Below are 27528 nucleotides of genomic sequence, written 5' to 3'. Positions count from 1 at the left end.
GATGAGATGGCTGGATGGCATCACCGACTCGATGGCCCTGAGTCTGAGTGAACTCCGTGAGATGGTGATGGACAGGGAGGCCTGGCGTGCTGCGATTCATGGGGTCGCAAAGAGTCGGACATGACTGAGTGACTGAACTGAACTGAACTGAGGGATTTGCTTTGTCATTTTAAAGTTCTATCTTTGACTATTTCATAGTTTGGCTCTTTAAAATATGTAATAGTCAAAAACTAAACGATTATGTTTTTCTTTTGAAGCCACTTTCCCAGAAAAATAAAGAGAATAATGTGTGCAGCTACCTAATAGTTTGATCAGGTTTCTTTTTCAATTATATTTCATGGCGAATATCTTTAAATCTCAAAAAATTTTTATCCTACAGAGTTAATTCTCTTTAGCAAAGATTGTCATCAATTTTTACTCTAAGAGGTTAATTTCCCATCATTTTAGTTGTAAAATAAGTCATATAACTTTTTTCTTTAATAGCTATAGATGAAAATTTTCATTTTATATAGATTTTATTTTTATTCGTTCACATCATTATATTTTTATGGTTCTTTAATCTTTTGGGGAAATCATATGTCACTTTAGTGTCACAAATATATATTGCAATTTTTCAATGAGAAAAATGAAACTCTTTACAAATACTTTTCAGAAATATGTTTCTGTTACATACAATTATTAAATTTTTCAAAGAATAAATTTAAAGCCCATTTGATTTTTGAGGGGTCAAATACCTTAATACTGTCTTTGCTAAACTCAAATGCTACCTTTCTCAGTTGAAACACATTGCCTAAAAATTGCCTCTCTTTTTTACAGACTATGTAGGACAGGGCTGGCAATCAGGAGAATGTGGACACTATGGTGACACCATGATGACCTCACTCTACTCTTTCCACTCAAGAAATGAATTTAAGAATATTCATCCACAGAAGTATAGGGTGAGCTTATGAAACTTGAAGTGGTGGAGCCAGATTTGGAATTCTGGCGGGAGCAACCATTGAAGCTTGGGTCTCTTGGAGGCACTCTCTTCTTCCGACTGGATCTGGTGTTATCTGCATCACTAGGGTCAAACACCACCGTCATGGACTCCATCCTGGTCACAGTGTACAGGCTGCTTTGCCGAGTCGGGTGAAACCTGGTAGTCTTGAGCTCCAGCTCATCGTAGCTAGAAACTTCAATGAAAGGACACCAGCGGAATGCTCTCTTGAAGCCTGCTCGAAATCTGAGGAGAAGTAGGCCACAAGAAGAAAAAGTCATATTTTCTTTTTTTTTTTAATTTTATTTTATTTTTAAACTTTACATAATTGTATTAGTTTTGCCAAATATCAAAATGAATCCGCCACAGGTATACATATGTTCCCCACCCTGAACCCTCCTCCCTCCTCCCTCCCCATTCCATCCCTCTGGGTCGTCCCAGTGCACCAGCCCCAAGCATCCAGTATCGTGGACATTTTCTTCAACTTCTACTGAAAGCTCTGCTCAACGCAATTAAGCCAACTCATTTTTTGAATTTAATTTTCTAGTCTAACTTTTAGAATTTATGCCACAGTACTGGTACTAGTTTTCTAAGTCCTTTTTGTTTGAATTGAATCTTAATTTCCCATTGATCAAAAGCAAGTTGTCAAAGAGTAAAAGTGCAGTATCAGTAATCAATATGCCAAAGAAGCAGTGTGGGTTTCTTCAATAATTTTATACACTTGCATAAGTGAATTAAGCTTTCTGGGTACGGCCCTGAAAAATGACATAGTTTGAAATAGATTCTTATGGTAATAATTACACATTTATAAATTAGTCTCATTTAGTATTAAAATTAATTGCTCAGCTGGATGTTTTTATCTAACTGCATATTAAAGTGCAAAATCTTTGGCTTTGTAAGCCATTAAATGAAGTTGATTAAAAACATATGCTCTACTTTTAGGGTTATTTGAATTGATATATGGCTTGTGCAATTAGTGAAAAAAAGTAAGAATTAAATAATATTTTTAAGAAACTTAAGGAATGGTGTGGTAGAGGTCTAACTTAAAATACAGCTGAGAATTTAGGTTGAGTAGCTACTTACACGAAGTCTCATTCCCACTTGTCTACCATATTGGTTTATTAAGGAAATTATTCACCTTATGAAATTTAACCTCCATGTGCTGACCTTACAACTAAGGTGTTTTTAATCTGGAAACCAAAGTTTACCTTTTTTTCCCAGTCTTAAATTTAATTGTGAATATTTCTCCTTTTCTTTCCAACTTCACTTTAAAACTAGCTTCCCCTCTTCCAGAGGTTGCACCCTGTCTTACTCACTGACTTCATCATACTGGAGGGAGGTTTGGGATTCTTCTCCTTAGTGTTGCTTCTGTTACTCTTATGACACTTTCTATTTTGAAGTCTATTTACAAAACACCCTTCTTAATAGGGTCCACTCACATATGCCATCGTCTCTCCATCTGTGCATTTTTACAAAGTGTCTTCATTTCTTTGAGAACTTGAGCACATCCTCACCTCACCTCCTTTAATAATAGGACATTTCTTTTTCTTTGACAAGTAAAATTCTGAAGGATTTGGAGAGAGAATTCGGCGTATATAGAAATCAGCCATTTAGAAACCCCAAGAGCATTGTTTTGAGGGGGTAATTGTTAAGGTGAGATAGTTCATTAAATAGGGAGGAGTTGGGTTTCCCTGGTGTCTCAGCTGGTAAAGAATCTGCTAGCAATTCAGGAGACCTGGATTCAATTCCTGGGTTGGAACAATCCCCTGGAAAAGGGAATGGCTACCCACTCCAGTATTCTGGCCTGGAGAATTCCATGGACTGTGTAGTCCATGGGGTCGCAAAGAGTCAGATATGACTGAGTGACTTCCACTTTCACTTTTTCACTAGAAAAATACCTAGCTCTGTGCTCCTCTCAGTGAAGTTTTCAATTTTCCATTCCTTTTGAATTTTAACTGTGTACCAAGAAGCTTAAACAATATTATATGCTTTCAGTGAAGCCAAAAGTGACACGGAACTTGCATTTGGTAATCTTATTTTTACCTCTTATTCAGACAGCAGTAGATGATGGGGTTGTACATGGTCGAGCTCATTGCCAGCCAAAAGCTAGCCAGATAGACCTGCTGAATATATTTCCACCTGTTTAGTTGTTGATAGATTGCAGTGAGGATGAAATAAATATGATAAGGCAGCCAGCAGATGGCAAATGTCACCACAACAATAATCATCATTTTTACAACCTGGAAAGAAAGAAAGAGGTCATTTTTGGCAATATTTAGTTCTAATAGCTTACCGCAAATCATATTTTGCTACCGATACAGTTAAATATATGGCGTGCCTAAGAAATAGTCAATAAGTTAAAGAATGGCAAGGTAATATCGGGAGAGTTACCTAAGTTTCAAGAAAGGATTCTTGTGTCACCTCGTGAATGGGTGGCACTCACTCAAATATAAATATATTTTAATTGGCTCGAAGAAAATAAGTGTTTATAAAACAACAAAGAGCCTGGGAGCAGACAGGAGAAAGAACTAGGATTTGGCTGTGCTAGCCCGCACTATAAAGAGTGAAGACATTCTATCTAGAGAAACAGACTGTTGAGTGACAGTTGGGGTGTATCAGACTGTAGGGGTTGAGCAAGTTCCTCCATATTTATTATTGCCTGAGTATAGCTCATGACTATTCAGATTTCTTTACTTTAATGCCATGCTCACTGGGAAACCTTCAGAATGTTAATTTGGTTTCTTTTGTAATCGGATATTGGGAAAGGTTTCTCTCGATAGTGATAAAGGATATTCACGTTAGTCTGAGAAAATATCACTAACTTTAAATTTGTAAGTAGGCAGTTGGCTTATACACCTGGTCTATATATCGACTTCTGTGATTTTGGCAAGCATGGATTATTTCCTCTCTTTCCACACTTTTGAACTACAATATGTTTGAAAGCTCCTGTGAAAGTAGAATGCAATCTCTCCTCCACCAGTCTTTAAATTCCTAAAAGGCATAGAGAATTCTTAGTTATCTTAATATCCCTAGCATCTAGCACAGTTTCTAGTATATTGCTGCTGCTGCTGCTGCTAAGTCGCTTCAGTCGTGTCCGACTCTGTGTGACCCCAGAGATGACAGCCCACCAGGCTCGCCCATCCCTGGGATTCTCCAGGCAAGAACACTGGAGTGGGTTGCCATTTCCTTCTCCAATATATTGCTAGAGATAGATAATTAGATATAAGATGAATGAATAAGGAATGACTATACAATTTGTAACAGGAAGTTGAGTGGGAGGATGTTTTGTATGTCTCTAAATAGGATAAAATTGGATAAAATTTGCTAGACTCAAAGTAATCAACACAGTGATTACTGTGATCACAGTGATCAATACAGTGAATAAAGTGCACAGAAAGCCAAGTGGCTTGGCTTGGCTTTCTAAGTGAAAGGGAAAAGTTAGTAACAACATTCTAGAATAACCTCATTTAATATTTCTCACTTACTCAACCAATCTGTTGAGTAAATTTGTTCATACTTCTTTTGGGAATTTGTAAAAAGTTTAAAATAATGCATATTAAACGAAATAATTTTGAGGTTTACCCATAGTCATATTAGAACACAAATCAGAGAAAGTCCTGATGTAAATGACCTATGTAGTATCTTGAAACTATGAAAATACATTATTTAAGTACTGGGTTCATCATTTGATTGCAAGTGAGGATTCAGATGAAAGTTGATAAGGTTAAAAATCATGAGAGACATGATTCTAGAAATAGACAAAGCATGAAATGGATCAGTGTGGAAGGCAAAGCTTTCCCAAGGGTCTAATCATGGTAACATCTAGATATCTAGTTTTAGGTGATAAAAATTGGCCATCAGAGCTGAAAATCCAGATCAGTTCAGTCAGTTCAGCCACTCAGTTGTGTCCAACTCTTTGCAACCCCATGAACCGCAGCATGCCAGGCCTCTCTGTCCATCACCAACTACTGGAGTCCACCCAAAATCATGTCCATCAAGTCAGTGATGCCATCCAGCCATCTCATCCTCTGTCGTTCCCTTCTCCTCCTGCCCTCAATCTTTCCCAACGTCAGGGTCTTTTCAAATGAGTCAGCTCTTCACGTCAGGTGGCCAAAGTATTGGATTTTCAGCTTCAACAGCAGTCTTTCCAATGAACACCCAGGACTGATCTCCTTTAGCATGGACTGGTTGGATCTCCTTGAAGTCCAAGGGACTCTCAAGAGTCTACTCCAACACCACAGTTCAAAAGCATCCATTCTTTGGCACGCAGCTTTCTTTATAGTCCAACTCTCACATCCATACATGACCACTGGGAAAACCATAGCCTTGACTAGATGGACCTTTGTTGGTAAAGTAATATTTATGCTTTTTAATATGCTGTCTAGGTTGGTCATAAGTTTCCTTCCAAGGAGCAAGCATCTTTTAATTTCATGGTTGCAATCACCATCTGCAGTGATTTTGGAGCCCCCCAAAATAAAGTCTGACATTGTTTCCACTGTTTCCCCATCTATTTCCCATGAAGTGATGGGACTGGATGCCATGATCTTAGTTTTCTGAATGTTGAGCTTTAAGCCAACTTTTTCACTCTCCTCTTTCACTTTCATCAAGAGGCTCTTTAGTTCTTCTTCACTTTCTGCCATAAGCGTGGTGTCATCTGCATACCTGAGGTTATTGATATTTCTCCCGGCAATCTTGATTCCATCTTGTGCTTCCTCCAGTCCAGCATTTCTCATGATGTACTCTGCATAGAAGTTAAATAAGCAGGATGACAATATACAGCTTTGACGTACTCCTTTTCCTATTTGGAACCAGTCTGTTGTTCCATGTCCAGTTCTAACTGTTGCTTCCTGACCTGCATACAGGTTTCTCAAGAGGCAGGTCAGGTGGTCTGGTATTCCCATCTCTTTCAGAATTTTCCACAGTTTATTGTGATCTACACAGTCAAAGGCTTTGGCATAGTCAATAAAGCAGAAATAGATGTTTTTCTGGAACTCTCTTGCTTTTTCCATGATTCAGTAGATGCTGGCAATTTGACCTCTGGTTCCTCTGCCTTTTATAAATCCAGCCTGAACATCTGGAAGTTCGTGGTTCACATATTGCTGAAGCCTGGCTTAGAGAATTTTAAGCATTACTTTACTAGCGTGTGAGATGAGTGCAATTGTGCAGTAGTTTGAGCATTCTTTGGCATTGCCTTTCTTTGGGATTGGAATGAAAACTGACCTTTTCCAGTCCTGTGGCCACTGCTGAGTTTTCCAAATGTGCTGGCATATTGAGTGCAGCACTTTCACAGCATCATCTTTCAGGATTTGAAATAGCTCAACTGGAATTCCATCACCTCCACTAGCTTTGTTCGTAGTGATGCTTTCTAAGGCCCACTTGACTTTACATTCCAAGATGTTAGGTTCTAGGTGAGTGATCACACCATCGTGATTATCTGGGTCATGAAGATCTTTTTTGTACAGTTCTTCTATGTATTCTTGCCACCTCTTCCTAATATCTTCTGCTTCTGTAGGTCCATACCATTTCTGTCCTTTATCAAGCCCATCTTTGCATGAAATATTCCCTTGGTATCTCTAAGTTTCTTGAAGAGATCTCTGGTCTTTCCCATTCTATTGTTTTCCTCTATTTCTTTGCACTGATGTCTGAAGAAGGCTTTCTTATCTCTCCTTGCTAGTCTTTGGAACTCTGCATTCAAATAGGTATATCTTTCCTTTTCTCCTTTGCTTTTCACTTCCCTTCTTTCACACCAATTTGTAAGGCCTCCTCAGACAGCCATTTTGCTTTTCCAGATGAGTAGCTCACAAAATGCCATCAATAGCCACATAATGTAAAATGTTTTGATTTTTTTCCCATGTTTTTTCAATTGCACTTTTTTTCTGAATAACTGTGTTCAGAATTCTGCATTTTATCTCTCTCATTTTAATTTATATATTTGTAGAATACAAGTAAGGGGCATATTTAAATATAATTTACATTTATACAATGCTTCACACATCTAACAACTTACTAATTGATTTTCAATCGGACTTTAGGAAGCTAAGGCAAAGGCCAAAAACTTGACCACTGTGATTCATGAAATCTAAGTTAGATTTTTTTAAAACCCAGACTCTTTAGTCTGTTTTTTCTGCTTACAATTAATAACTCTTACTGAATGTCTATTGGGTCTAAAAAAACATAATAGAGAAAGATAATGGGTAGAGAACCAATTCCTTAACCTGAAAAAGATTATGATATAATGAAAAATATTGAAATATAAATTAAAGTACATAGAAATGTGAATATAAACATGTGTAAATAAATTAAAAAATAATATTTATGGGACCTTGAAAGTGAAAGTCGCCCAGTCCTGTCGGACTCTTTGTTACCCCATGGACTATACAGTCCATGGAATTCTTCAGGCCAGAATACTGGAGTGGATAGCCTTTCTCTTCTCCAGGGGATATTCAATCCAGGGATTGAACTCAGGTCTCCCATATTGCAGGCGGATTCTTTATCAGCTGAGCCACAAGGGAAGCCCAAGAATACTGGTGTGGGTAGCCTATCCCTTCTCCAGCGGATCTTCCTGACTCAGGAATTGAACTGGGGTCGCCTGCATTGCAGGCAGATTCTTTACCAACTGAGCTATCAGGGAAGCCCATTTACTCGTTTATTATAAGCAAGAATGACTCAATGCATGTTACTTGTAGATCAGGGAATATTAGGCTGAATGACATGGGTTTGGTTGATTTTTTTTCATTCTTGAGTATGTGAACATCATACTGTTCTTCCAACATGGTGCACAGAAGTCCTGTCCAAAATTATTCTCCCTAGCTCCTCCCTCTCCCTAGCTTTCCCCCACGCTCCCTAGCTCCTCCCTTCCCTCTTGCCCCAGTTATTCTCATTGACTAACAACCTCTTCTCCCACAAACTTTTGCACAATTATCACTTTTTCTATGACCAGCCTATTCAAAATTGCAATCTGTCCTTCCAACACTCCCCTAAACCCCTTAGCCTGTTCTTTATTTTCAGTTTATGTGTCATGTGTATTCTTTACTTTGTGTCTCCTTATGCGAGAATACTAAAGAAAAAGCAAGAATTTTCTGCTTGTCTTATTTACTTACATATTTCAGTCATGTAGACTAGATTTCACACAAAATTGGTGTTCAGAGTTTTGAAAAATAAGTTAATTAAACTGAATAAAAAAAGAAAGAAACTAAAAGACATGTAGTTGATTAGGTGATGCTCATGATTTTACTCCATTATGAATTACTCGTATCATTTGTCCTCCAACTTTAGATGAGCATATGTAATATACAATGAGTTATTTCCTTTTCCAGGCAAACAAATTCAAGTAATGTGTATGAGTGCAAAAGTAATGTTATCAATATATTATTTTGGATGCATGAATGCATTGTATTTCATTCTGAATAAGTGTTAAGAGCAAGAAAAAATATTTATGACAGTGTGAACATGGTTCAAGCTACTATGTTAAATACAGTATCAGCAAATATACATAAAATTGCTTTTATGCAGACTAACTGCAAACTACCTTTGCATGAAATTGTTTTCCAACAATAGCTGAAGAGCTGCAAAGGCTATCAGAATCTTTTAATGTAACTGCCAACCATCAATGTAGAAGAAGTCCAAAAAGAAGGAAAATTAAAGTGCATGTGTAGAAACAGTATCAGATAACTTATAATTCACATACACATGACCTTAAGGATTCTGTTGCAAGACATTTAGAAGCCTATTTGAAGATTTTTAGGAAAAATCTAAAAGAATCTAAGAGAATGGATCTTTCACAGTGAAACAACTGCTATATTTTATTTATTGCTATACAAAGTTTTAATCATTACTGTGGGTCTCTGCTCATAAAATTTTGTGAAATGATTTCAGATATCAAACTCTCAGGCCCACAGGTTGGATGTAAATGCAAAAGTAGTCTCTTGGGTTGACAGAATTATTTTGCTTTATGAAGTACTGAAATCATGAAATTGTAATCATCTTCCTCATAAAAAGGCAAGGGAAAGAGCACTTTGAAGCACAAACCTTGAGCAATGATAGATGTGTAACTGCTCAGTTCCCCCATGTCTCATGGCTGGATAGTGGCACTAGCTCAGATAGGCTCTAAATGCTATTCAGGAAAGTTGGTAGACTTGATATGTTTTAGGCAAATAAGAGACTGGGATGAAGATTATTCAAATCTCTCACCATGCCTTAACAAATTTTATTGTGACTTGATACAAAGATGGATTGGTGTTGGGTATTCCTTGAAGCTGAAAGACATAGCCAGCTTCTGAGGCAATGGGATTTATTTTCCATGGCAACATGGACACTTGTGGCCACCCTGTCCTTGGTACAGGCACTTACTAGCAGAGGAAGAAGGGAGGTGGGACAAGTGAAGTAGCTCTTGTAACAACACTGCCCCTCTTTAATAGTTTAGAATCCACTTTACTCACATAGGCAGGATTGAATGCATATCAAAAGTTAGTGAGAATAAGCTTTGGGCACTTTTATTCAGGTATCTAAGGGAAAAACATTCTTTGATTTTCATATCTTGTGCAGGTTAGACTGGAATGCCTGCAGCTGTTCTTATCTATCATATTAAATTAATGCAGGATGGATGATCTTGAGTTTTTAGTTGTAAAAGAAAAATGGATCAGGCTAGGAGATTAAATGAAATATTGCCAACCTTAAAAAAATCTGGGAATTATACTCTTCAAGGCAGAATTTATTCTTTGTAAATGTCTAGATTGGAAATGGTCAACCTGTAATGAGAAGAAACATCCTGTTTTGATTAAAATCTCAGAGCGTGTTTTAAAGAACCATCCCATGACTATACCCTACTACTTCTCTGTAACTTTTGTCTGCACTGATGTCCTTAAATGACAAATGTATCTCTTTAGGTCAAAATTACATGCTTGCTTATTCTAGCTTCATATTAGCAAATTATAATATTCTCAAGAATAATATATGGAAAAAATTAATGACAAACATCAAAATATAAAGTACTGCATCTTGGATTATTTAGGTGGGCTTTTTTGTTATTTCAGTTTCAAAGAACACATTTAAATTGTCAATCTCAAGTGAGAAAATAAAACTAAGTAGTAACACTTGTGAAAAAAGTTGAGGGTAGTCCAGAAGATGAGTTGAATTTTTTCAATAATTTCAGAATTAAATGAGAATATTGTGTTAGTGTCATCCAAGAAATTTGACACTGTTGCCAAATCCAGCTAACGTGACTATCCAGTTAACATTAGCTTAGAGTAATGATTGTATGGAATTATGTTGAGGCCAAACAAACAAAAAACCATATATGTATATGCATGCAACTGTGTAAAATGCTTCTGTCTGTGTGTGTATGTTTGTGTGTATGTGTGGTATTGTGTTTAGATTCCACTTCTTTACATTTCATTGGTTGTTTCACTTTTAATGTAATTTTAGTTTTCCAATGGAAACAGCCTTTTAAAGTATTATTACTTTCAGGTTTATGATGTTCTGAAGCCAAAACAAAAGGGATGTCACATAAAGGAAGGCAAGAAGACATTAGAAAAGAAAGTACATTAAGGCAAGAGGAATAAAGACTGATGTTATGGGATCATGGCTAGAGATAGAACTTATAGAGGCTTACTAGGGACTGAATTATGTCCCCACCCCCACACTTTAAGTTTTAAAGTTTACTTATTCTTTAATTTATTAAATTTTTTCTAGATTTATTGAGATAGAATTAGCTCATAACATTATGCAAGTTAAAGTGTACAGCGTGATGATTTGATACATGTACATATGGTGAAATGATTAACACCTTTATCACCTCACGCAGTTACTTGTGTGTATATGTGTGTGCATGTGTGCTTGTTGAGAACATTTAATATCTACTCTGGTGTAACATCTATGAGGCATCCCCAGTGGCTTGTGAACTGGCTTCCTGATGGGATCCATGATGGGTTAGTAGGATCTGAATGGCTTTGACATGTTCAGTTTGGAGCCCTGCCTACTTCTCTACCAGCTCTCTCCATCCTCTAGTTGTGCAAATCTCCACAGTCCTCTGGATAGAGGGAGACAGAGATGGGCTCTTTGGCAGGGCTCCGCACATCTGAGGAAGCTGAGAACTCATCCCTGATATCCTCTTATCACCACCACCCCATCCCTCAGGGAGAAATCACAGCTAAGAAGATCCTCTTGGTACCGAGTTGCCTTGCAATGGGAAGGACATGATGTGTACAAAGTTAGTTTGTTTCTCTTACTCTTTCCAGGGCATCCAATCTCAGATTTTTTTTTTTTTTGTACTGCAACTTCTCTATTGGAATCCCAGACTTCCACAAAGGTTCTCTGATCCATGGGTGACCATCTAAGTCAGTTTTTTCAAGGGACTCCTGGTTCACACCTAAGGGCCACTCCAGGGTTCATGGAGTGAACAAGGTTCGAGGTCTGTATGTTTATTATCTGACTCCCAGTGGGCAAGACTCTTCCCAGGTATGGTGCTGGTGACAGAACCAAAGCCAGATGGGGATGTGGCCAAGTCCTCTGAGGTGTGGAGTTAGTTCTGGGTCTATAGCTGGGACCATGGTAGGTAAGCCATCCTCCAGGGTGCAAATCTATCTTCTCAAAGTGATTCTGCTCATTCTTGTACTGCACTGTGGTTTTAGTCTCCTACGTGGATCCCCCAGCTACCAGAAAGGCACTATTGTTTATGGATAGATTTACAATTGTTGTTGTTGAGGGGGGTATGATGAGGGATGTCTTATTTGGCCATCTTTCGGATGTCACTCCCCCAAATTCATATGTTGAAGTCCTAATCCTCAGTACCTCAGCATGTGACTGTATGTGGAGACAGGTCTTCTTTAAAGAGATAATTAAGTTAAAATAAGGTCATTAGGGCAGGACCTAAACCAATATAACTTGTGTTCTAAAAGGAAAAGACAATTAGAACACAGACACACAGAATGAAGGCCATGTGAAGACAGAGGTTTGCAGCCATCTGCAAACATGGCTGACAGGTCTTAGAAAAACCACTCTTGATGACACTTGAATTTATACTTCTAGCCCCCTGAATTGTGAGAAAATATTTCTGTTGTTTAAATAGCAGTCTATGTTATTTTGTTATGGCAACCTGAGCAGATTAATACTATGTTTGAAATGCTGAGGACAGTTTAATATGTATGGCTTCATTCCAGCAAGGTAGGAGGCAAAACACTATACATTTTCCCAGTGAAAATAGAGATCTCCAGAGAGATTCTGATTGCCTGAGAATTGCTTTCAGGGAACTAAAGGACAGATCAGGATCTTTATTTCTATCAGTTGAGCCTCTCTTAGGTTATATATGGCCTTCCTCACAAGCTCTGTTTTCCATGATAATTCCTTTGCAACAGAAATGACAAGCACACAGAAAGCTTACTTGCTGGGCAAGGTGATAGGTTTTTCGTGGTTGTTATACAAATCAAAAATCCAATTGAATCTGTCACTTGAGCTTAGACTGAAGAGTGGTTCCTTTGTTTAAGGCAAAAGGTTCTTTGTTATACACTTAGGTATTCTCTTTTTAAGGAGCAGATCTGGCTTGTTAGTATTTAGAGGAAAATAATTAAAATAGAAAATAGCCATAAAAAAATTCTATGGTTTATAAAACAATAGAAGTAGATCTATTTGCCAATATTTCAGCTATTCAATTAAGCAAGATCAATTTCAACAGGGATTAACAAAAACCAAATTGTCACCTATAACCTCAGATATGCAGATGACACCACCCTTATGGCAGAAAGTGAAGAGGAACTCTAAAGCCTCTTGATGAAAGTGAAAGTGGAGAGTGAAAAAGTTGGCTTAAAGCTCAACATTCAGAAGACAAAGATCATGGCATCCAGTCCCACCACTTCATGGGAAATAGATGGGGAAACAGTGGAAACAGTGTCAGACTTTATTTTTCTGGGCTCCAAAATCACTACAGATGGTGACTGCAGCCATGAAATTAAAAGACGCTTACTCCTTGGAAGGAAAGTTATGACCAACCTAGATAGCATATTCAAAAGCAGAGACATTACTTTGCCAACAAAGGTTCATCTAGTCAAGGCTATGGTTTTTCCTGTGGTCATGTATGGATGTGAGAATTGGACTGTGAAGAAGGCTGAGCGCCGAAGAATTGATGCTTTTGAACTGGGGTGTTGGAGAAGACTCTTGAGAGTCCCTTGGACTGCAAGGAGATCCAACCAGTCCATTCTGAAGGAGATCAGCCCTGGGATTTCTTTGGAAGGAATGATGCTAAAGCTGAAACTCCAGTACTTAAGCCACCTCATGCGAAGAGTTGACTCATTGGAAAAGACTCTGATGCTGGGAGAGATTGGGGGCAGGAGGAGAAGGGGATGACAGAGGATGAGATGGCTGGATGGCATCACTGACTCAATGGACGTGAGTCTCAGTGAACTCCGGGGGTTGGTGATGGACAGGGAGGCCTGGCGTGCTGCGATTCATGGGGTCGCAAAGAGTCGGACACGACTGAGCAACTGATCTGATCTGATCTGATGAATATTGGGGCCAAGTCATGTTTTTGAGGCTTCTTTGATGGTAGAATAGGGAAGAATGTTAAAATATGGTTTAAAATGTGGTTTACTTTAAAGGCATACATCTAGAAAATAACACAAAAATGTAATGAAATTAAAAGTGTGTGTGTGCTCGGTCTGTCCAACTCTTTGAGGACCCATGGACTGTAGACTGCAGTGCTTCTCTGCCCATAGAATTTCCTAAGAATACTGCAGTGGGTTGCCATTTCCTGCTCCAGTTAAAGTTTAGGATCTTTTGACATGCAGAAGGGGAGAGACTCAAGAAAATTTCTGCCTCAATTACCCTTCTATGGAAGAGGGTATAAGAGAGGAAAGAACTGAAATCAACTGCCAGGTCACCTCATCTTTCTGTGTTCTAGAAGTTGCAAGGAGAGATTTGTTTTCTTGAGAATGGGCTTGGCCAGAAAAAGGACTAGGCTGATATCATTTGCAAAAAAAAAAAAAAACAGATTTCATGTCTTGTTATGTGTTGACATAGCTTGTCCTTTAAAATATATTATTAATATGTTATTATTAATATATTGTGGTCCAAAATGTTGAGCCAGCCAGTGTCTTTTGCAGTTGACTTTTTATCTTGAAGGTGTGCATACTTTGTTTTTGTGAAATGGCATAAATCTGGAATATTTGAGATTACTCTTTTCTGTATTTCTATAGAAAATAAGATCAGTCACTGAAAATTAATTTTTTCTCTACAGTATATGACACACTAAAAAACATGATTTGTAAATGATGTTGTCCTTATTTGTAGTTACCTTGAAATAAATCTGCATGATTTGTACGTGCTTACCCCTGGAAAGTCCCAATCCAGTTTCTTTCCTTGTAAAAATTTCTACCAAACCTTTGGGAGAGTAGTACCTCAAGCTCACTCTTGGAGTAGCTTCCCTCATATTTCTTCATGCAGGTAGCATTTAGATACTTCCTAATTAGACCTAGTGGGCTTCCCAGGTGGCACTAGTGGTAAAGAACCCATCTGCCAATGCTGGAGGTGTAAGAGAGGCAGGTTCGATCCCTGGGTCAGGAAGATCCCTTGAGAGGACATGGCAGCCCACTCCAATATTCTTATCTGGAGAATCCCATGGACAGAGGAGCCTGGTGGGCTACAGTCCATAGGGTTGCAAAAAGTTGGACACGACTGAAGCGACTTAGCACATATACATGCAGTTAATCCTAGCATATTATATCTTATAACACAGATACATATTATAGTCAAGCCTGTTTCTATTTCCTTCTCTCTGGATATGGGCACGTGTATTGTTAACCTTTGTGTCTCCAAAACTTAACATATTTCTTGACATTCAATAAATACCTTTAAGATTGAGGATATCTTAACTTTACCGTCCATGTTATGAAAATTTTGACTGCAAGAAATATCATTTATCTTTTTCTTACCAGTGTTTTGCCCTATCATGCACATAATAAGAATTCAAAAATAGTATTTAAGTAAACTTAAAAGCAAAAATTGTTTCAAATGTTTTAAACCTAATTAAAATCATTATTATTGCCTTTGGTCTCTATATTTAGCCGGACATTTGGGAAGAACAGTTACATGAACCATGTAAAGGTGTAACCTTAAGAAAGAAGTTCAGTTATCTTTGTTTACTTAATCAATTATATCCTTAAATTATAATTGTTCTACAATAATACCACTTTTCTAGAGAAACCAAGGCCCTACGCTCTAGAGATACAGTGCTAAATTAAAAAGAAAATACATTTTCTGTTTTCACAACACTTCCATTATACTAAGTTCAGTTCAGTCGCTCAGTCGTGTCCGACTCTTTGCGACCCCATGAATCGCAGCACACCAGGCCTCTCTGTCCATCACCAGTTCCTGGAGTTTATCCAAACTCGTGTCCATTGAGTTGGTGATGCCAGCCAGCCATCTCAGCCTCTGTCGTCCCCTTCTCCTCCTGCCCTCAACCCCTCCCAGCATCAGGGTCTTTTCCAATGAGTCAACTCTTCGCATGAGGTGGCCAAAGTATTGGAGTTTCAACTTCAGCATCAGTCTTTCCAATGAACACACAGGACTGAGCTCCTTTAGGATGGACTTGTTGGATCTCCTTGCAGTCCAAGGGACTCTCAAGAGTCTTCTCCAACACCACAGTTCAAAAGCATCAATTCTTAGGTGCTCAGCCTTCTTCACAGTCCAACTCTCACATCCATACATGACCATTGGAAAAACCATAGCCTTGACTAGACGGACCTTTGTTGGCAAAGTAATGTCTCTGCTTTTGAATATGCTATCTAGATTGGTCATAACTTTCCTTCCAAGAGGTAAGCATCTTTTAATTTCATGGCTGCAATCACCATCTGCAGTGATTTTGGAGCCCCAAAAAATAGTCTGACATTGTTTCCACTGTTTTCCCCTCTATTTCCCATGAAGTGATGAGACCAGATGCCATGATCTTCATTTTCTGAATGTTGAGCTTTAAGCCAAGTTTTTCACTCTCCTCTTTCACTTTCATCAAGAGGCTTTTGAGTTCCTCTTCACTTTCTGCCATAAGGGTGGTGTCATCTGCATATCTGAGGTTACTGATATTTCTCCCGGCAATCTTGATTCCAGCTTGTGCTTCTTCCAGCTCAGCGTTTCTCATGATGTACTCTGCATAGAAGTTAAATAAGCAGGGTAACAATATACAGCCTTGACGTACTCCTTTTCCAATTTGGAACCAGTCTGTTGTTCCATGCCCAGTTCTAACTGTTGCTTCCTGACCTGCATACAGGTTTCTCAAGAGGCAGGTCAGGTGGTCTGGTATGCCCATCTCTTTCAGAATTTTCCACAGTTTATTGTGATCCACACAGTCAAAGGCTTTGGCATAGTCAGTAAAGCAGAAATGGATGTTTTTCTGGAACTCTCTTGCTTTTTCCATGATCCAGCACATGTTGGCAATTTGATATCTGGCCTTTTCTAAAACCAGCTTGAACATCTGGAAGTTCACAGTTCACGTACTGCTGAAGCCTGTCTTGGAGAATTTTGAGCATTAATTTACTAGCATGTGAGATGAGTGCAATTGTGTGGTAGTTTGAGCATTCTTTGACATTTCCTTTCTTTGGGACTGGAACAGCAGACTGCGCATGAAGCACAGCCGAGAGGAGCTACCCCATGCCCAAAGTCAGGGGTGGCAACCGAGAGTGCAAGGCGCAATGGCACAGGGGCAGCTGAGAGGAACTACCCCACGTCCGAGGTCAGGGGTGGTCGCTCAGAGGAGCTATCCCACGCCCCAGGAGCAGTGGCTGCACTGGTGCAGGAGAGCTGAGAGGAGCTACGCCACATTCAAAGTCAGGAGGGGTGACTCCTCCAAGGTAAGGAGCAGCGGCTGCGCTTTGCTGGAGCAGCTGTGAAGAGATACATGTCTAAGGTAAGAGAAACCCAAGTAAGGCGGTAGGTGTTGCGAGAGGGCATAAAAGGGCAGACACACTGAAACCATAATCACAGAAAACTAGCCAATCTGATCACATGGACCACAACCTTGTCTAACTCAGTGAAACTAAGCCATGCCATGTGGGGCCACCCAAGATGGATGGGTCATGGTGGAGAGGTCTGACAGAATGTGGTCCACTGGAGAAGGGAATGCAAACCACTTCAGTATTCTTGCCTTGAGAACCCCATGAACAGTATGAAAAGGCAAATGATAGGATACTGAAAGGAACTCCCCAGGTCGGTTAGTGCTCAATATGCTACTAGAGATCAGTGGAGAAATAACTCCAGAAAGAATGAAGGGATGGAGCCAAAGCAAAAACAGTACCCAGCTGTGGATGTGGCTGGTGATAGAAGCAAGGTCTGATGCTGTAAAGAGCAATATTGCATAGGAACCTGGAATGTCAGGTCCATGAATCAAGGCAAATTGGAAGTGGTCAAACAGGAGATGGCAAGAGTGAACGTCGACATTCTAGGAATCAGCGAACTAAAATGGACTGGAATGGGTGAATTTAACTCAGATGACCATTATATCTACTACTGTGGGCAGGAATCCCTTAGAAGAAATGGAGTAGCCATCATGGTCAATAAAAGAGTCCGAAATGCAGTACTTGGATGCAATCTCAAAAACGACAGAATGATCTCTGTTTGTTTCCAAGGCAAATCATTCAATATCACAGTAATCCAAGCCTATGCTCCAACCAGTAATGCTGAAGAAGCTGAAGTTGAATGGTTCTATGAAGACCTACAAGACCTTTTAGAACTAACACCCAAAAAAGATGTCCTTTTCATTATAGGGGACTGGAATGCAAAAATAGGAAGTCAAGAAACACAGTAACAGGCAAATTTGGCCTTGGAATACGGAATGAAGCAGGGCAAAGGCTAATAGAGTTTTGCCAAGAGACGCAGTGGTCACAGCAAACACCCTCTTCCAACAACACAAGAGAAGACTCTACACATGGACATCACCAGATGGTCAACACTGAAATCAGATTGATTCTATTCTTTGCAGCCAAAGATGGAGAAGCTCTATACAGTCAGCAAAAACAAGACTGGGAGCTGACTGTGGCTCAGATCATGAACTCCTTATTGCCAAATTCAGACTTAAATTGAAGAAAGTAGGGGAAACCACTAGACCATTCAGGTATGACCTAAATCAAATCCCTTATGATTATACAGTGGAAGTGAGAAATAGATTTAAGGCACCAGATCTGATACAGTGCCTGATGAACTATGGATGGAGGTTCGTGACATTGTACAGGAGACAGGGATCAAGACCATCCCCATGGAAAAGAAATGCAAAAAAGCAAGATGGCTGTCTGGAAAGGCCTTACAAATAGCTGTGAAAAGAAGAGAAGTGAAAAGAAAGGAGAAAAGGAAAAATATAAGCATCTGAATGCAGAGTTACAAAGAATAGCAAGGAGAGATAAGAAAGCCTTCCTCAGCGATCAATGCAAAGAAATAGAGGAAAACAACAGAATGGGAAAGACTGGAGATCTCTTCAAGAAAATTAGAGATACCAAGGGAACATTTCATGCAAAGAAGGGCTTGGTAAAGGACAGAAATGGTATGGACCTAACAGAAGCAGAAGGTATTAAGAAGAGGTGGCAAGAATACACAGAAGAACTGTACAAAAAAGATCTTCATGACCCAGATAATCACGATGGTGTGATCACTCACCTAGAGCCAGTCATCTTGGAATGTGAAGTCAAGTGGGCCTTAGAAGGCATCACTATGAACAAAGCTAGTGGAGGTGATGGAATTCCAGTTGAGCTATTTCAAATCCTGAAAGATGATGCTGTGAAAGTGCTGCACTCAATATGCCAGCAAATTTGGAAAACTCAGCAGTGGCCACAGGACTGGAAAAGGTCAGTTTTCATTCCAATCCCAAAGAAAGGCAATGCCAAAGAATGCTTAAACTACCTCACAATTGCATATTATACTAAAGAGGTAGTCATTAAATAATAAATAGACAAATATGTATAAAACTACAAATTATGATGAATTCTATAGAGAAAAAGAATGTCTAGGTTATAGAATACAGTGGAAACTCTATTTGAGTAAGTAATATTTCAGCTGGAATCCAGAATATATACAGGGAGAAGAATCAAGGGCACATCAGTCTATGTCCTGATAACAGTGTGAATGGAGACTGAGACATGAAGGAAAGGGCAACAGAAAGCAAGCATCATTGGAACATAGTATGGGAATAGTGCAGTTGCATAGAATTAGGATGACAATAAATAGTAAGTTATGCAAGATTCTGCAGGACCCCGTAAATTGTTTTTGGAGTTTGCAATTTTTAAAATCTATTTTTCTTAAATATATTGGAAAACCACTATAAAGCTAAGCAGATTGCAAGAGTTGATTTAGAATTTTAAAACATCATTTTTTACAGCATGATGACTCCTGTTAATACTGTATTGAATATTTAAAAACTGCTAGGAGAGCAGGATCTTTGAGATTCCCATAAAAAGAAAAAATTATATGTACCAATGGACTTATTGTGGTATCATATAGTGATATATACAAATATTGAATTTTATGTTGTACACCTGAAACTAATATAATGTTATATTATAAATTACATCTCAATAAAAATTCTTGGATGCTGAATAGAGAATAACTCTGAAGAGAACAGGTGGAGATCTGGGGAAATGAGTTGGAGAGGCTGCTGTAGTGGACCTAGTGGCTGTTGTAATGATAGCTTGGAGAGTTATTTCAGCGGAAGCAGAGAGAAGTACAGAGATGGGAGATATTTTTAGGGAGGAGAATCAATAGGATTCAGTGATGCATTAGGTGGCAGTGAGAGGGATAGGGAAGTTTCAAGGATGACTCTTTGCAGAATTTAACATCTGGGTGAATGGAAGTAACAAGATGACTTCTTGTTATTTGGATGACTGGAGGAAGACTCTTCTTTATGCCAGATATGAAGACAAACTCAAAGATCAGTTTTGTATATTATAATTTAAAAATAGCTCAGAAATAACAAAAGCAAGGACATCAATTACGCAGCTGATTATTGTATAAACTTAGAGCTAATGGAGGAAGAACTGACTTGGAATAGACACATCAGAGTCAGTGATCTACTGATGATATTTAATGTCATGGAAATGAATGAGTATAGGAATGAATATAAAAACAGAATAATGAATATATTTTATATAATTGGTTCTCTTTCTATGGAGAACTCTAATATAGCTATAATATACTTCACAGCTCCCTATTATATACTCTATATGTTTTGCCATTCTAGAAATAGTCCAATTTCTGGGCACTTTCATTTTAATATAAAAATATATTTGATCTAGGGGAGAATATATATTTTTCTGATCATCTATTCTATTCCTCATCAGTAGCTAATGCCATTTAGTTACTGCCTTTATAGCATTGCTTCATACTTTGTTAATCCATTGATTCTGCAAATGTTTATTGAGCATTATATATAAATATATACATATATATATGTGTGTATATATATATAGTATTGCCTCAAACAATTAGGAAGCCTGAGAATTTCCACAATTTGCCATCTGCAAGGTGGAGACCCAAGAAGGCTGGTGGCGAAAATTGATATAGCAACTCAAGTAGTCAGAGAGAGAGCAAATTCAACCTTCTTCTGCTTTTTAGTTGTATTCAGGCTCAACATGATGTCCACCTACACTGGGGAGGACCATCTGCTTTACTTAGTCTACCAATTCAAATGCTAATCTCTTCTGGAAATATCCTCACAGACACACCTAGAAATAATATTTAACCAACTCTCTGGGTATCCAGTGTCCCAGTCAAACTGACACATAAAATTAACCATTACAATAGCATAGGGTTCCTTATGCCATTGAATTGAATTTTAGTATATTACTAATCAGTTCAGTTCAGGCTCTCAGTCTTGTCTGACTTTTTCTGACCCCACGGACTGCAGCATACCAGGCTTTCCTGTCCATCACCAACTCCCAGAGTTTACTCAAACTCATGTTCATCACATCAGTGATGCCATGCAACCATCTCATCCTCTGTCGTCACCTTCTCCTCCCAACTTAGATATTTCCAAGCATCAGGGTCTTTTCCAATGAGTCAGTTCTTCATGTCAGGTGGCCAAAGTATTGGAGCTTCAGCTTCAGCATCAGTCCTTCCAGTGAATATTCAGGACTGATTTCCTTTAGGATGGACTGCAGTCCAAGGGACTCTCAAGAGTCTTCTCCAAGACCACAGTTCAAAAGCATCAATTCTTTGGTGCTCAGCTTTCTATATAGTCCAACTCTCACATCCAACCATGACTACTGGAAAAACCATAGCTTTGACTAGACAGACCTTTGTTGGCAAAGTAATGTCTCTGCTTTTTAATATGCTGTCTAGGTTGGTCATAGCTTTTCTTCCAAGGAGCAAGCGTCTTTTAATTTCATGGCTGCAGTCACCATCTGCAGTGATTTTGGAGCCCCTGCCCCCCCAAAAATAAAGTCTGCCACTATTTCCACTGTTTCTCCATCCATTTGCCATGAAATGATGGGACTGGATGCCATGATCTTAGTTTTCTGAATGTTGAGCTTTAAGCCAACTTTTTCAGTCTCCTCCTTCACTTTTTATCAAGAGGCTCTTTGGTTCTTCTTCACCTTCTGTCATAAGAGTGGTGTCATCTGCATAACTGAGGTTACTGATATTTCTCCTGGCAATCTTGATTCCATCTTGTGCTTCATCCAGCCTGGCATTTCGTATGATGTACTCTGCATATACATTAAATAAGCAGGGTGACAATATACAGCCTTGACGTACTCCTTTCCTGATTTGTAACCAGTCTGTTGTTCCATGTCCAGTTCTAACTGTTGCTCCTTGACCTGCATACAGATTTCTCAGGAGGCAGGTCAGGTGGTCTAGTATTCCCATCTTTTTAAGGATTTTCCATAGTTTGTTTTGATTCACACAGTCAAAGACTTTGGTGTAGTCAATAAAGCAGAAGTAGATGTTTTTCTGGAACTCTTGCTTTTTCAATGATCCAACGGATGTTGGCAATTTGATCTCTGGTTCCTCTGCCTTTTCTAAATCCAGCTTGAATATCTAGAAGGTCACACTTCATGTACTGTTGAATCCTGGCTTGAAGAATTTTGAGCATTACTTTGCTAGCGTGTGAGATGAGTGCAATTGTGTGGTAGTTTGAATATTCTTTGGCATTATCTTTATTTGGGATTGGAATGAAAACTGACCTTTTCCAGTCCTGTGGCCATAAGATAGATATTTGTCTGCATTGCTCATTGCATTCTATTTCAATGGTGGCCAGAGAAACTATTTTCATACACAAACTTACTTTTATAACATGTGTGATTGTGTCAGTGAAGATTTATTTATACCCTAGGGTAAGTATAAGTCAAAAATACATATTCTAGAAGCTTGCACTTTCTTCTCTTAATAGAAGCAATGGTAAAAAAGAAAGAACTTGCTTTTTAATTTTTTAATTTTTGCAATGCTGTGTTGGTTTCTGATTGCAAATCAAAACTACAGTGAGGTATCAGCTCACAGCAGTCAGAATGGCCATCATCAAAAAATCTACAAACAGTAGATGCTGGAGAGGATGTGGAGAAAAGGGAATCCTGCTGCACGGTTGGTGGGAATGTAAACTGATACAGCCATTACAGAGAAGATTATGGAAATTCCTCAAAAAACTAGAACTCGCTTTTTATTGAAAGGACTAACTCAGAAAAGAATAACACTATGTAGGTACATTTATTTTTATAAGACTATTTAAGAAAGAGGATGATAGATAGATAAATAAATAAATGACAAATAAAACCTCAAAAAGTAAAAGTAAGGGACAAACACTTGCTTCCTGAAGCAGAAGGGAAACTAAAACTTGTTGAAGCTCTTTTATGTGCGAGGTACTCTGCTTGCATTGTATGCATTATATGCTCATTTTAATTAATGCTATTGGTATATATTAGCAGTGCCTAGCTAGCTGTGTTTTAATTAAATTTATTTAGGTACAAATTTATTTTCTAATAGAGAGTGTTGTCAAGGAGTTGCAGAGGCTGATTCTGGCGATAAAGGTAAATAGAGCATTTTTCTGTACATGAAATTCTATTCAAGTGAGTGACTCCACATTGCTAAGCTAGACCTCTCTTCTAACCTGTTATTTTTTGCCTTGTGATCCTTAGATACCTTGCAAATCTGTTTGTGTTTTGAAGTATTTCTTCACTTTTCCATGGTAACATCTTTCAACAACTGGAATTTTAAATTTAAAAATGATACATGTAATTTCCTTATTTTCATGCCATAATTAAGAGATCTTATCTTTTCTGTTTTAGTCCATGAAGTAAACTTAATCTAGGTACTCTGGTTCTTTGTCTTGTTTCTAGCAGGTAGATTCCTCAAGGCTTGTTTTTATTTCCTTTTTGTAAGTCCAGGCTCTATCACTCTTTGCTTGTAAAGATAAACTGAAAGTGTTCTTAAAACTGGACACCATAGAAGGAGCACAGGCTTCTCTCCTGCTGGACAGCTATGTGTCCTCAGAAGATGGAGCAATCCGCCCCATCTGTTCCTGTTGCTGCTGCTGCTGCTGCTGAGTTGCTTCAGTCGTGTCCGACTCTGTGCGACCCCATAGACGGCAGCCCACCAGGCTCCCCCGTCCCTGGGATTCTCCAGGCAAGAACACTGCAGTGGGTTGCCATTGCCTTCTCCACATGTGTCCCTAGTGGGTGCATCAGCCCTGTCACAGTCTCAGGAATAATGAGGTTGTTGTATAAAACCCTCTACTTTTCTCCCCTTGATTGCAGCACCCACTTGGCTTTACACGCTCCTCTGAGCTCTGCCCACTGTCCCGTCACAGTTGCTATTTCACTCAGGAGGTTTAGCAAGTGGCAGACGAGAAGGTAGAATTCAGGCCACCGTCTTCCCCAACAGATAATCTGTCTGAATATCTCAAAGACATCAAAGTTTTGTGTATTAAAGACATCAAAGTTTTATGTATTAAAAAAGCTCCCTTGAATCTCCTCTCCCCCTCCACCCCACCTCCAAAGCTGTTCTTTCTGTGAACTTCCCTATCTTAGTAAATGGCACCACCACCCATCTAGACACTTAGAAGTCATGCTTGTTTCTTTGCATCAGCTCATTTTCACTGCCCCTTTCAATACCTAGGAAAATCCTGTAGGCCATGTCACCAAAATATCTCAGCCTTTTGTCTTAGCTCTATTACAATAACCTCTGACAAAAATCATTATCTTTCTCCTGGACAAATGCAATAACCAGCAAATTGGATTTTACTGAAAGCGTGAACTTTCGCTTCAATTTGAAGCAAACTTTGAAGTCTGCATTGCACAGTGGTATACAGCAGTGTCAAGAGCACTGGACTCAAATACTTTGATTTAAATCTAGGCCCTGATTGTAAATAGCCATGTAAAATTGGGTAAATGACTTAAATTTTCTGAACATCAATAATCTTGTTAGTAAAGAAGAGATAAGAACACTCATCACACAGGGGATTGTGAGGATTAAGTGGAAAGGAGACTGCCAGGCTCATAGAATACTCAGGGCATGCTGAGGTATTCATTTTTACTTCATTCCCAAGAACTGACTAACGTATAAGCATATTTTAAAGTTATTGGTACTATGGCCTAAACTGATTATGAATTTTGTAAAGGCAAAGGAGGGCTCTGGTGGTGGGCTGGGGGACAAGAGGTAAAGTGAAGATTGGGTATTGAAGAACTCAGGTTTTCTCTTAAATTTTGTGACAGAAGGTATACAGACAATAGGAGTTTTAAAAACAGCTCTTTTTAAGAATCATAATTCCTGCTCTCTGTGTTTATATGATTGTGACTAAAAGTAGAGCTATATAGAGATGGCATCAAATCCATGTTTTAAGCCCAGTCATTTTATAGTTACAATGGCTTTATCATTTCTTCAATACAGCATATTTCTATAAAAGAGCAAGATAACTGATATTACTTGAAAAGCATTTCTATAAGAAAAATGATTAAGATTTTTATAAAAGGGGGAAAAAGGAAAAATAAATATTCTCTTCTTGATATATATTTTAGTTTTATACTAGATAATTAGCAAATTGAAATTTATTTAGTAAAATATTAATTTAACAACAAAAAGATTAACCATAAATTAACCATGAATATTTTTAAAAGTTAAAAATACTTAGATTCACCTGGCCATTTATTTATTATCTATAGTATTTACAGCATAAAATTAATCCAAGGCATATAATCTCAGTATCTTTTTATTGGTATTTAAGATTTCAATTTGTTTGCAAATTTATCTGACAAAAATAAAAATTAATCTGTCTATATATTTATTCTTTTAGATACATGAATAATTTCTGGACAGAGAAATGTCCTATATTCTAACAATTCCAGAAATATATTTTAAAACATCAAATTTAAGTCTACAGGATATGACAGGAAAATTGGGGATGTTCCAGAAAATTAGCTTCTTAATCTTGACTGCTCCTGCAACATGCAGGACAAAACTATGAGCAGTTAATTAGGTGAAAAACAGTTGAAACCTTTGAAGAGTGGAGATATTTTAGCAGCTACCCCTCATAAGGAAGATAGCATTTAGAGTTTGAGTCTCATCAGACTAGAGTCTCAGGAAACAACTTGGGTTTTCCTAGAAGTTCTGGGCCTTAGGAATAAATACTGTGCCAAGGATTAAGAGATTAACCTTAATACCAAGGGCAAAAGTAAAATTGATTCATCCTAAAAAAGTACCAAACCTCTGCAGATTTGAATGATGAACTGGCAATTTAACTGCCTGCTAAGAGAAAGCACTGCATTTTTCAGATGAACAGTCTCATAGTATTCAGTATACCACCTCAGATGGGCATATATGCAAAGGAATTAAAAATGTGACCATAATCAAGAAAAAATGAGTCAGTAGGTTTTGCAATTAATAGGTAAAGCCTTTAAATAACTATGCTAAATATGTTAAGTGAAGTATTTACAGAAACAGATGGTTATAGTGAATTAAAAGGTGGAGAATTTCAGGAGATAAGTGAAAATTGGAAAACTAAAAAATTCATGTGGAAATATTAGGACAATACCTGAAGTCATCTAAATAAAGTCCTAGATGTTTCATTTCAATTCTGACTATGTAAATATTGGATAATACATACTAGATAATGCTTGATTCATTTTGTCAGTATCTCTTATCACTTTCCAAGATTGTACTCCCAGAAAAAGACATTTCTTTTGTTTCCACTACTACTAGAAGAGAAAAGCACTTTTTTTAGGATCACTGAAGTGCTAAGTTCACATTAATTGATTCTCTTTCTGGCCAGCGTCTATTCTTGCTAGCAAGTCACAAAACTTGGTACATTAATCAAAAATAATTGCTTCTTCTCAGGAAAGCTATGGTAAACCTAGACAGGGTATAAAAAGCAAAGACATCACTTTGCCAACAAAGGTCTGTATAGTGGAGGCATTGGTATTTCCAATGCAGTTGGATTGCTCCCATTTGAAGTGCAGAGTGACTGCCCAGTTGGGTGGGAACAAAACTCAGGTGATCATGGCTGCAGTAGAATCGTGCCTGCAGGTTCATCTCATGGCCTTGGACACTAAGGCAGAGTGCCAAAGAATTGATGCCTTTGAACTATGGTGCTGGAGAAGATTCTTGAGAGTCCCTTGGACTGCAAGTAGATCAAACCAGTCAATAGCTCCAATACTTTGACCACCTGATACAAAGAGCAGACTCATTGGAAAAGACCCTGATTCTGGGAGAGATTGAAGGCAGGAGGAGAAAGGGATGATGTTTGGATGGCATCACTGATTCAACAGACATGAACTTGGGCAAACTCTGGGAGAGTTTGGAAGGACAGGGTGAAGGTGAAGGGAAGTCTGGTGAAGGACAGGGAAGCCTGGCGTGCTGCAGCCCATGGGGTTGTAAAGAGCTGGACACGACTTGGCAACTGAACAATAACAACAACACAAATGAAAACCAGATTTGGAGAGTCAAAATGAGTCATGATCTTTTAATATTTTGAGTCATAGATGTTAGAAGATCGTGAATCATTTGAGTTGTGGTTTAAGACAAGCAAACAAAGAAACTTAGAAAATTTTCATTCATTTTGAAATATTCCATCCTTCATAATAAGTGTGACCTTTCACATGCAATAATAATTCTTTTTAAAGTAATGATTCACTTGAGCCCTTAGGCTTTGTAAAATTTGTTGGAAGAGCTAGTTAAGCAAATTGATGTTTCCTGTGTAATGTTGTAAGTTGCATGCTAGAGTTTGCCATGTGATATAATAGGAGCACATGGACAAACACTGAATGCAGATTGGGGGTGGAAGTTTGAAAGAGGCTTTCTAAAGGGAGAAGTGCCTGTGATACAGTTTTAAAGACAAATAGGAAATAGCCAGGTGAGAGAACCAGAAAAGGAGTGGGAGAAAGGGGAGAAGAGTGCCCTAGTCACCAAAATAAAATATACAAAGCTCAGGCCTCCCTATAGTACTACAAACAGTTTGATGGTGATTTAGTGCGTAATATTATTATGAGATATGCTGATGGAGAAAGTGAGAGAGATAGAAGTTAGACCAGGGAGGGCTAGAGAAGCTACTAAAGGACTTTTAAGGAGAGTATTAATAAATTTGGGGCTTCCTGGTAGCTCAGATAGTA

At 38.4% G+C, this 27528-nt stretch overlaps 1 protein-coding gene across 1 annotated transcript in view; it reads right to left on the bottom strand.

Annotated features, from left to right (window-relative positions):
- Positions 1-502: 502 nt before the first annotated feature.
- Positions 503-27528, bottom strand: part of TACR3 (tachykinin receptor 3) — a 77924-nt gene continuing 50898 nt past the window's right edge. Inside the window, exons 4-5 of the mRNA XM_006066877.4 lie at positions 3020-3216; positions 503-1222 (exon numbers count right to left, since the gene is read on the bottom strand). Coding sequence (XP_006066939.4) covers positions 910-1222; positions 3020-3216 — 510 coding nt within the window. The 3' untranslated portion in view covers positions 503-909. The remainder of the gene's footprint in view (positions 1223-3019; positions 3217-27528) is intronic.

Source organism: Bubalus bubalis, chromosome 7 (genome assembly GCF_019923935.1).
Source record: "Bubalus bubalis isolate 160015118507 breed Murrah chromosome 7, NDDB_SH_1, whole genome shotgun sequence".
Taxonomy (NCBI): Eukaryota; Metazoa; Chordata; class Mammalia; order Artiodactyla; family Bovidae; genus Bubalus; species Bubalus bubalis.
This window is presented reverse-complemented; position numbering and strand designations above follow the sequence as displayed.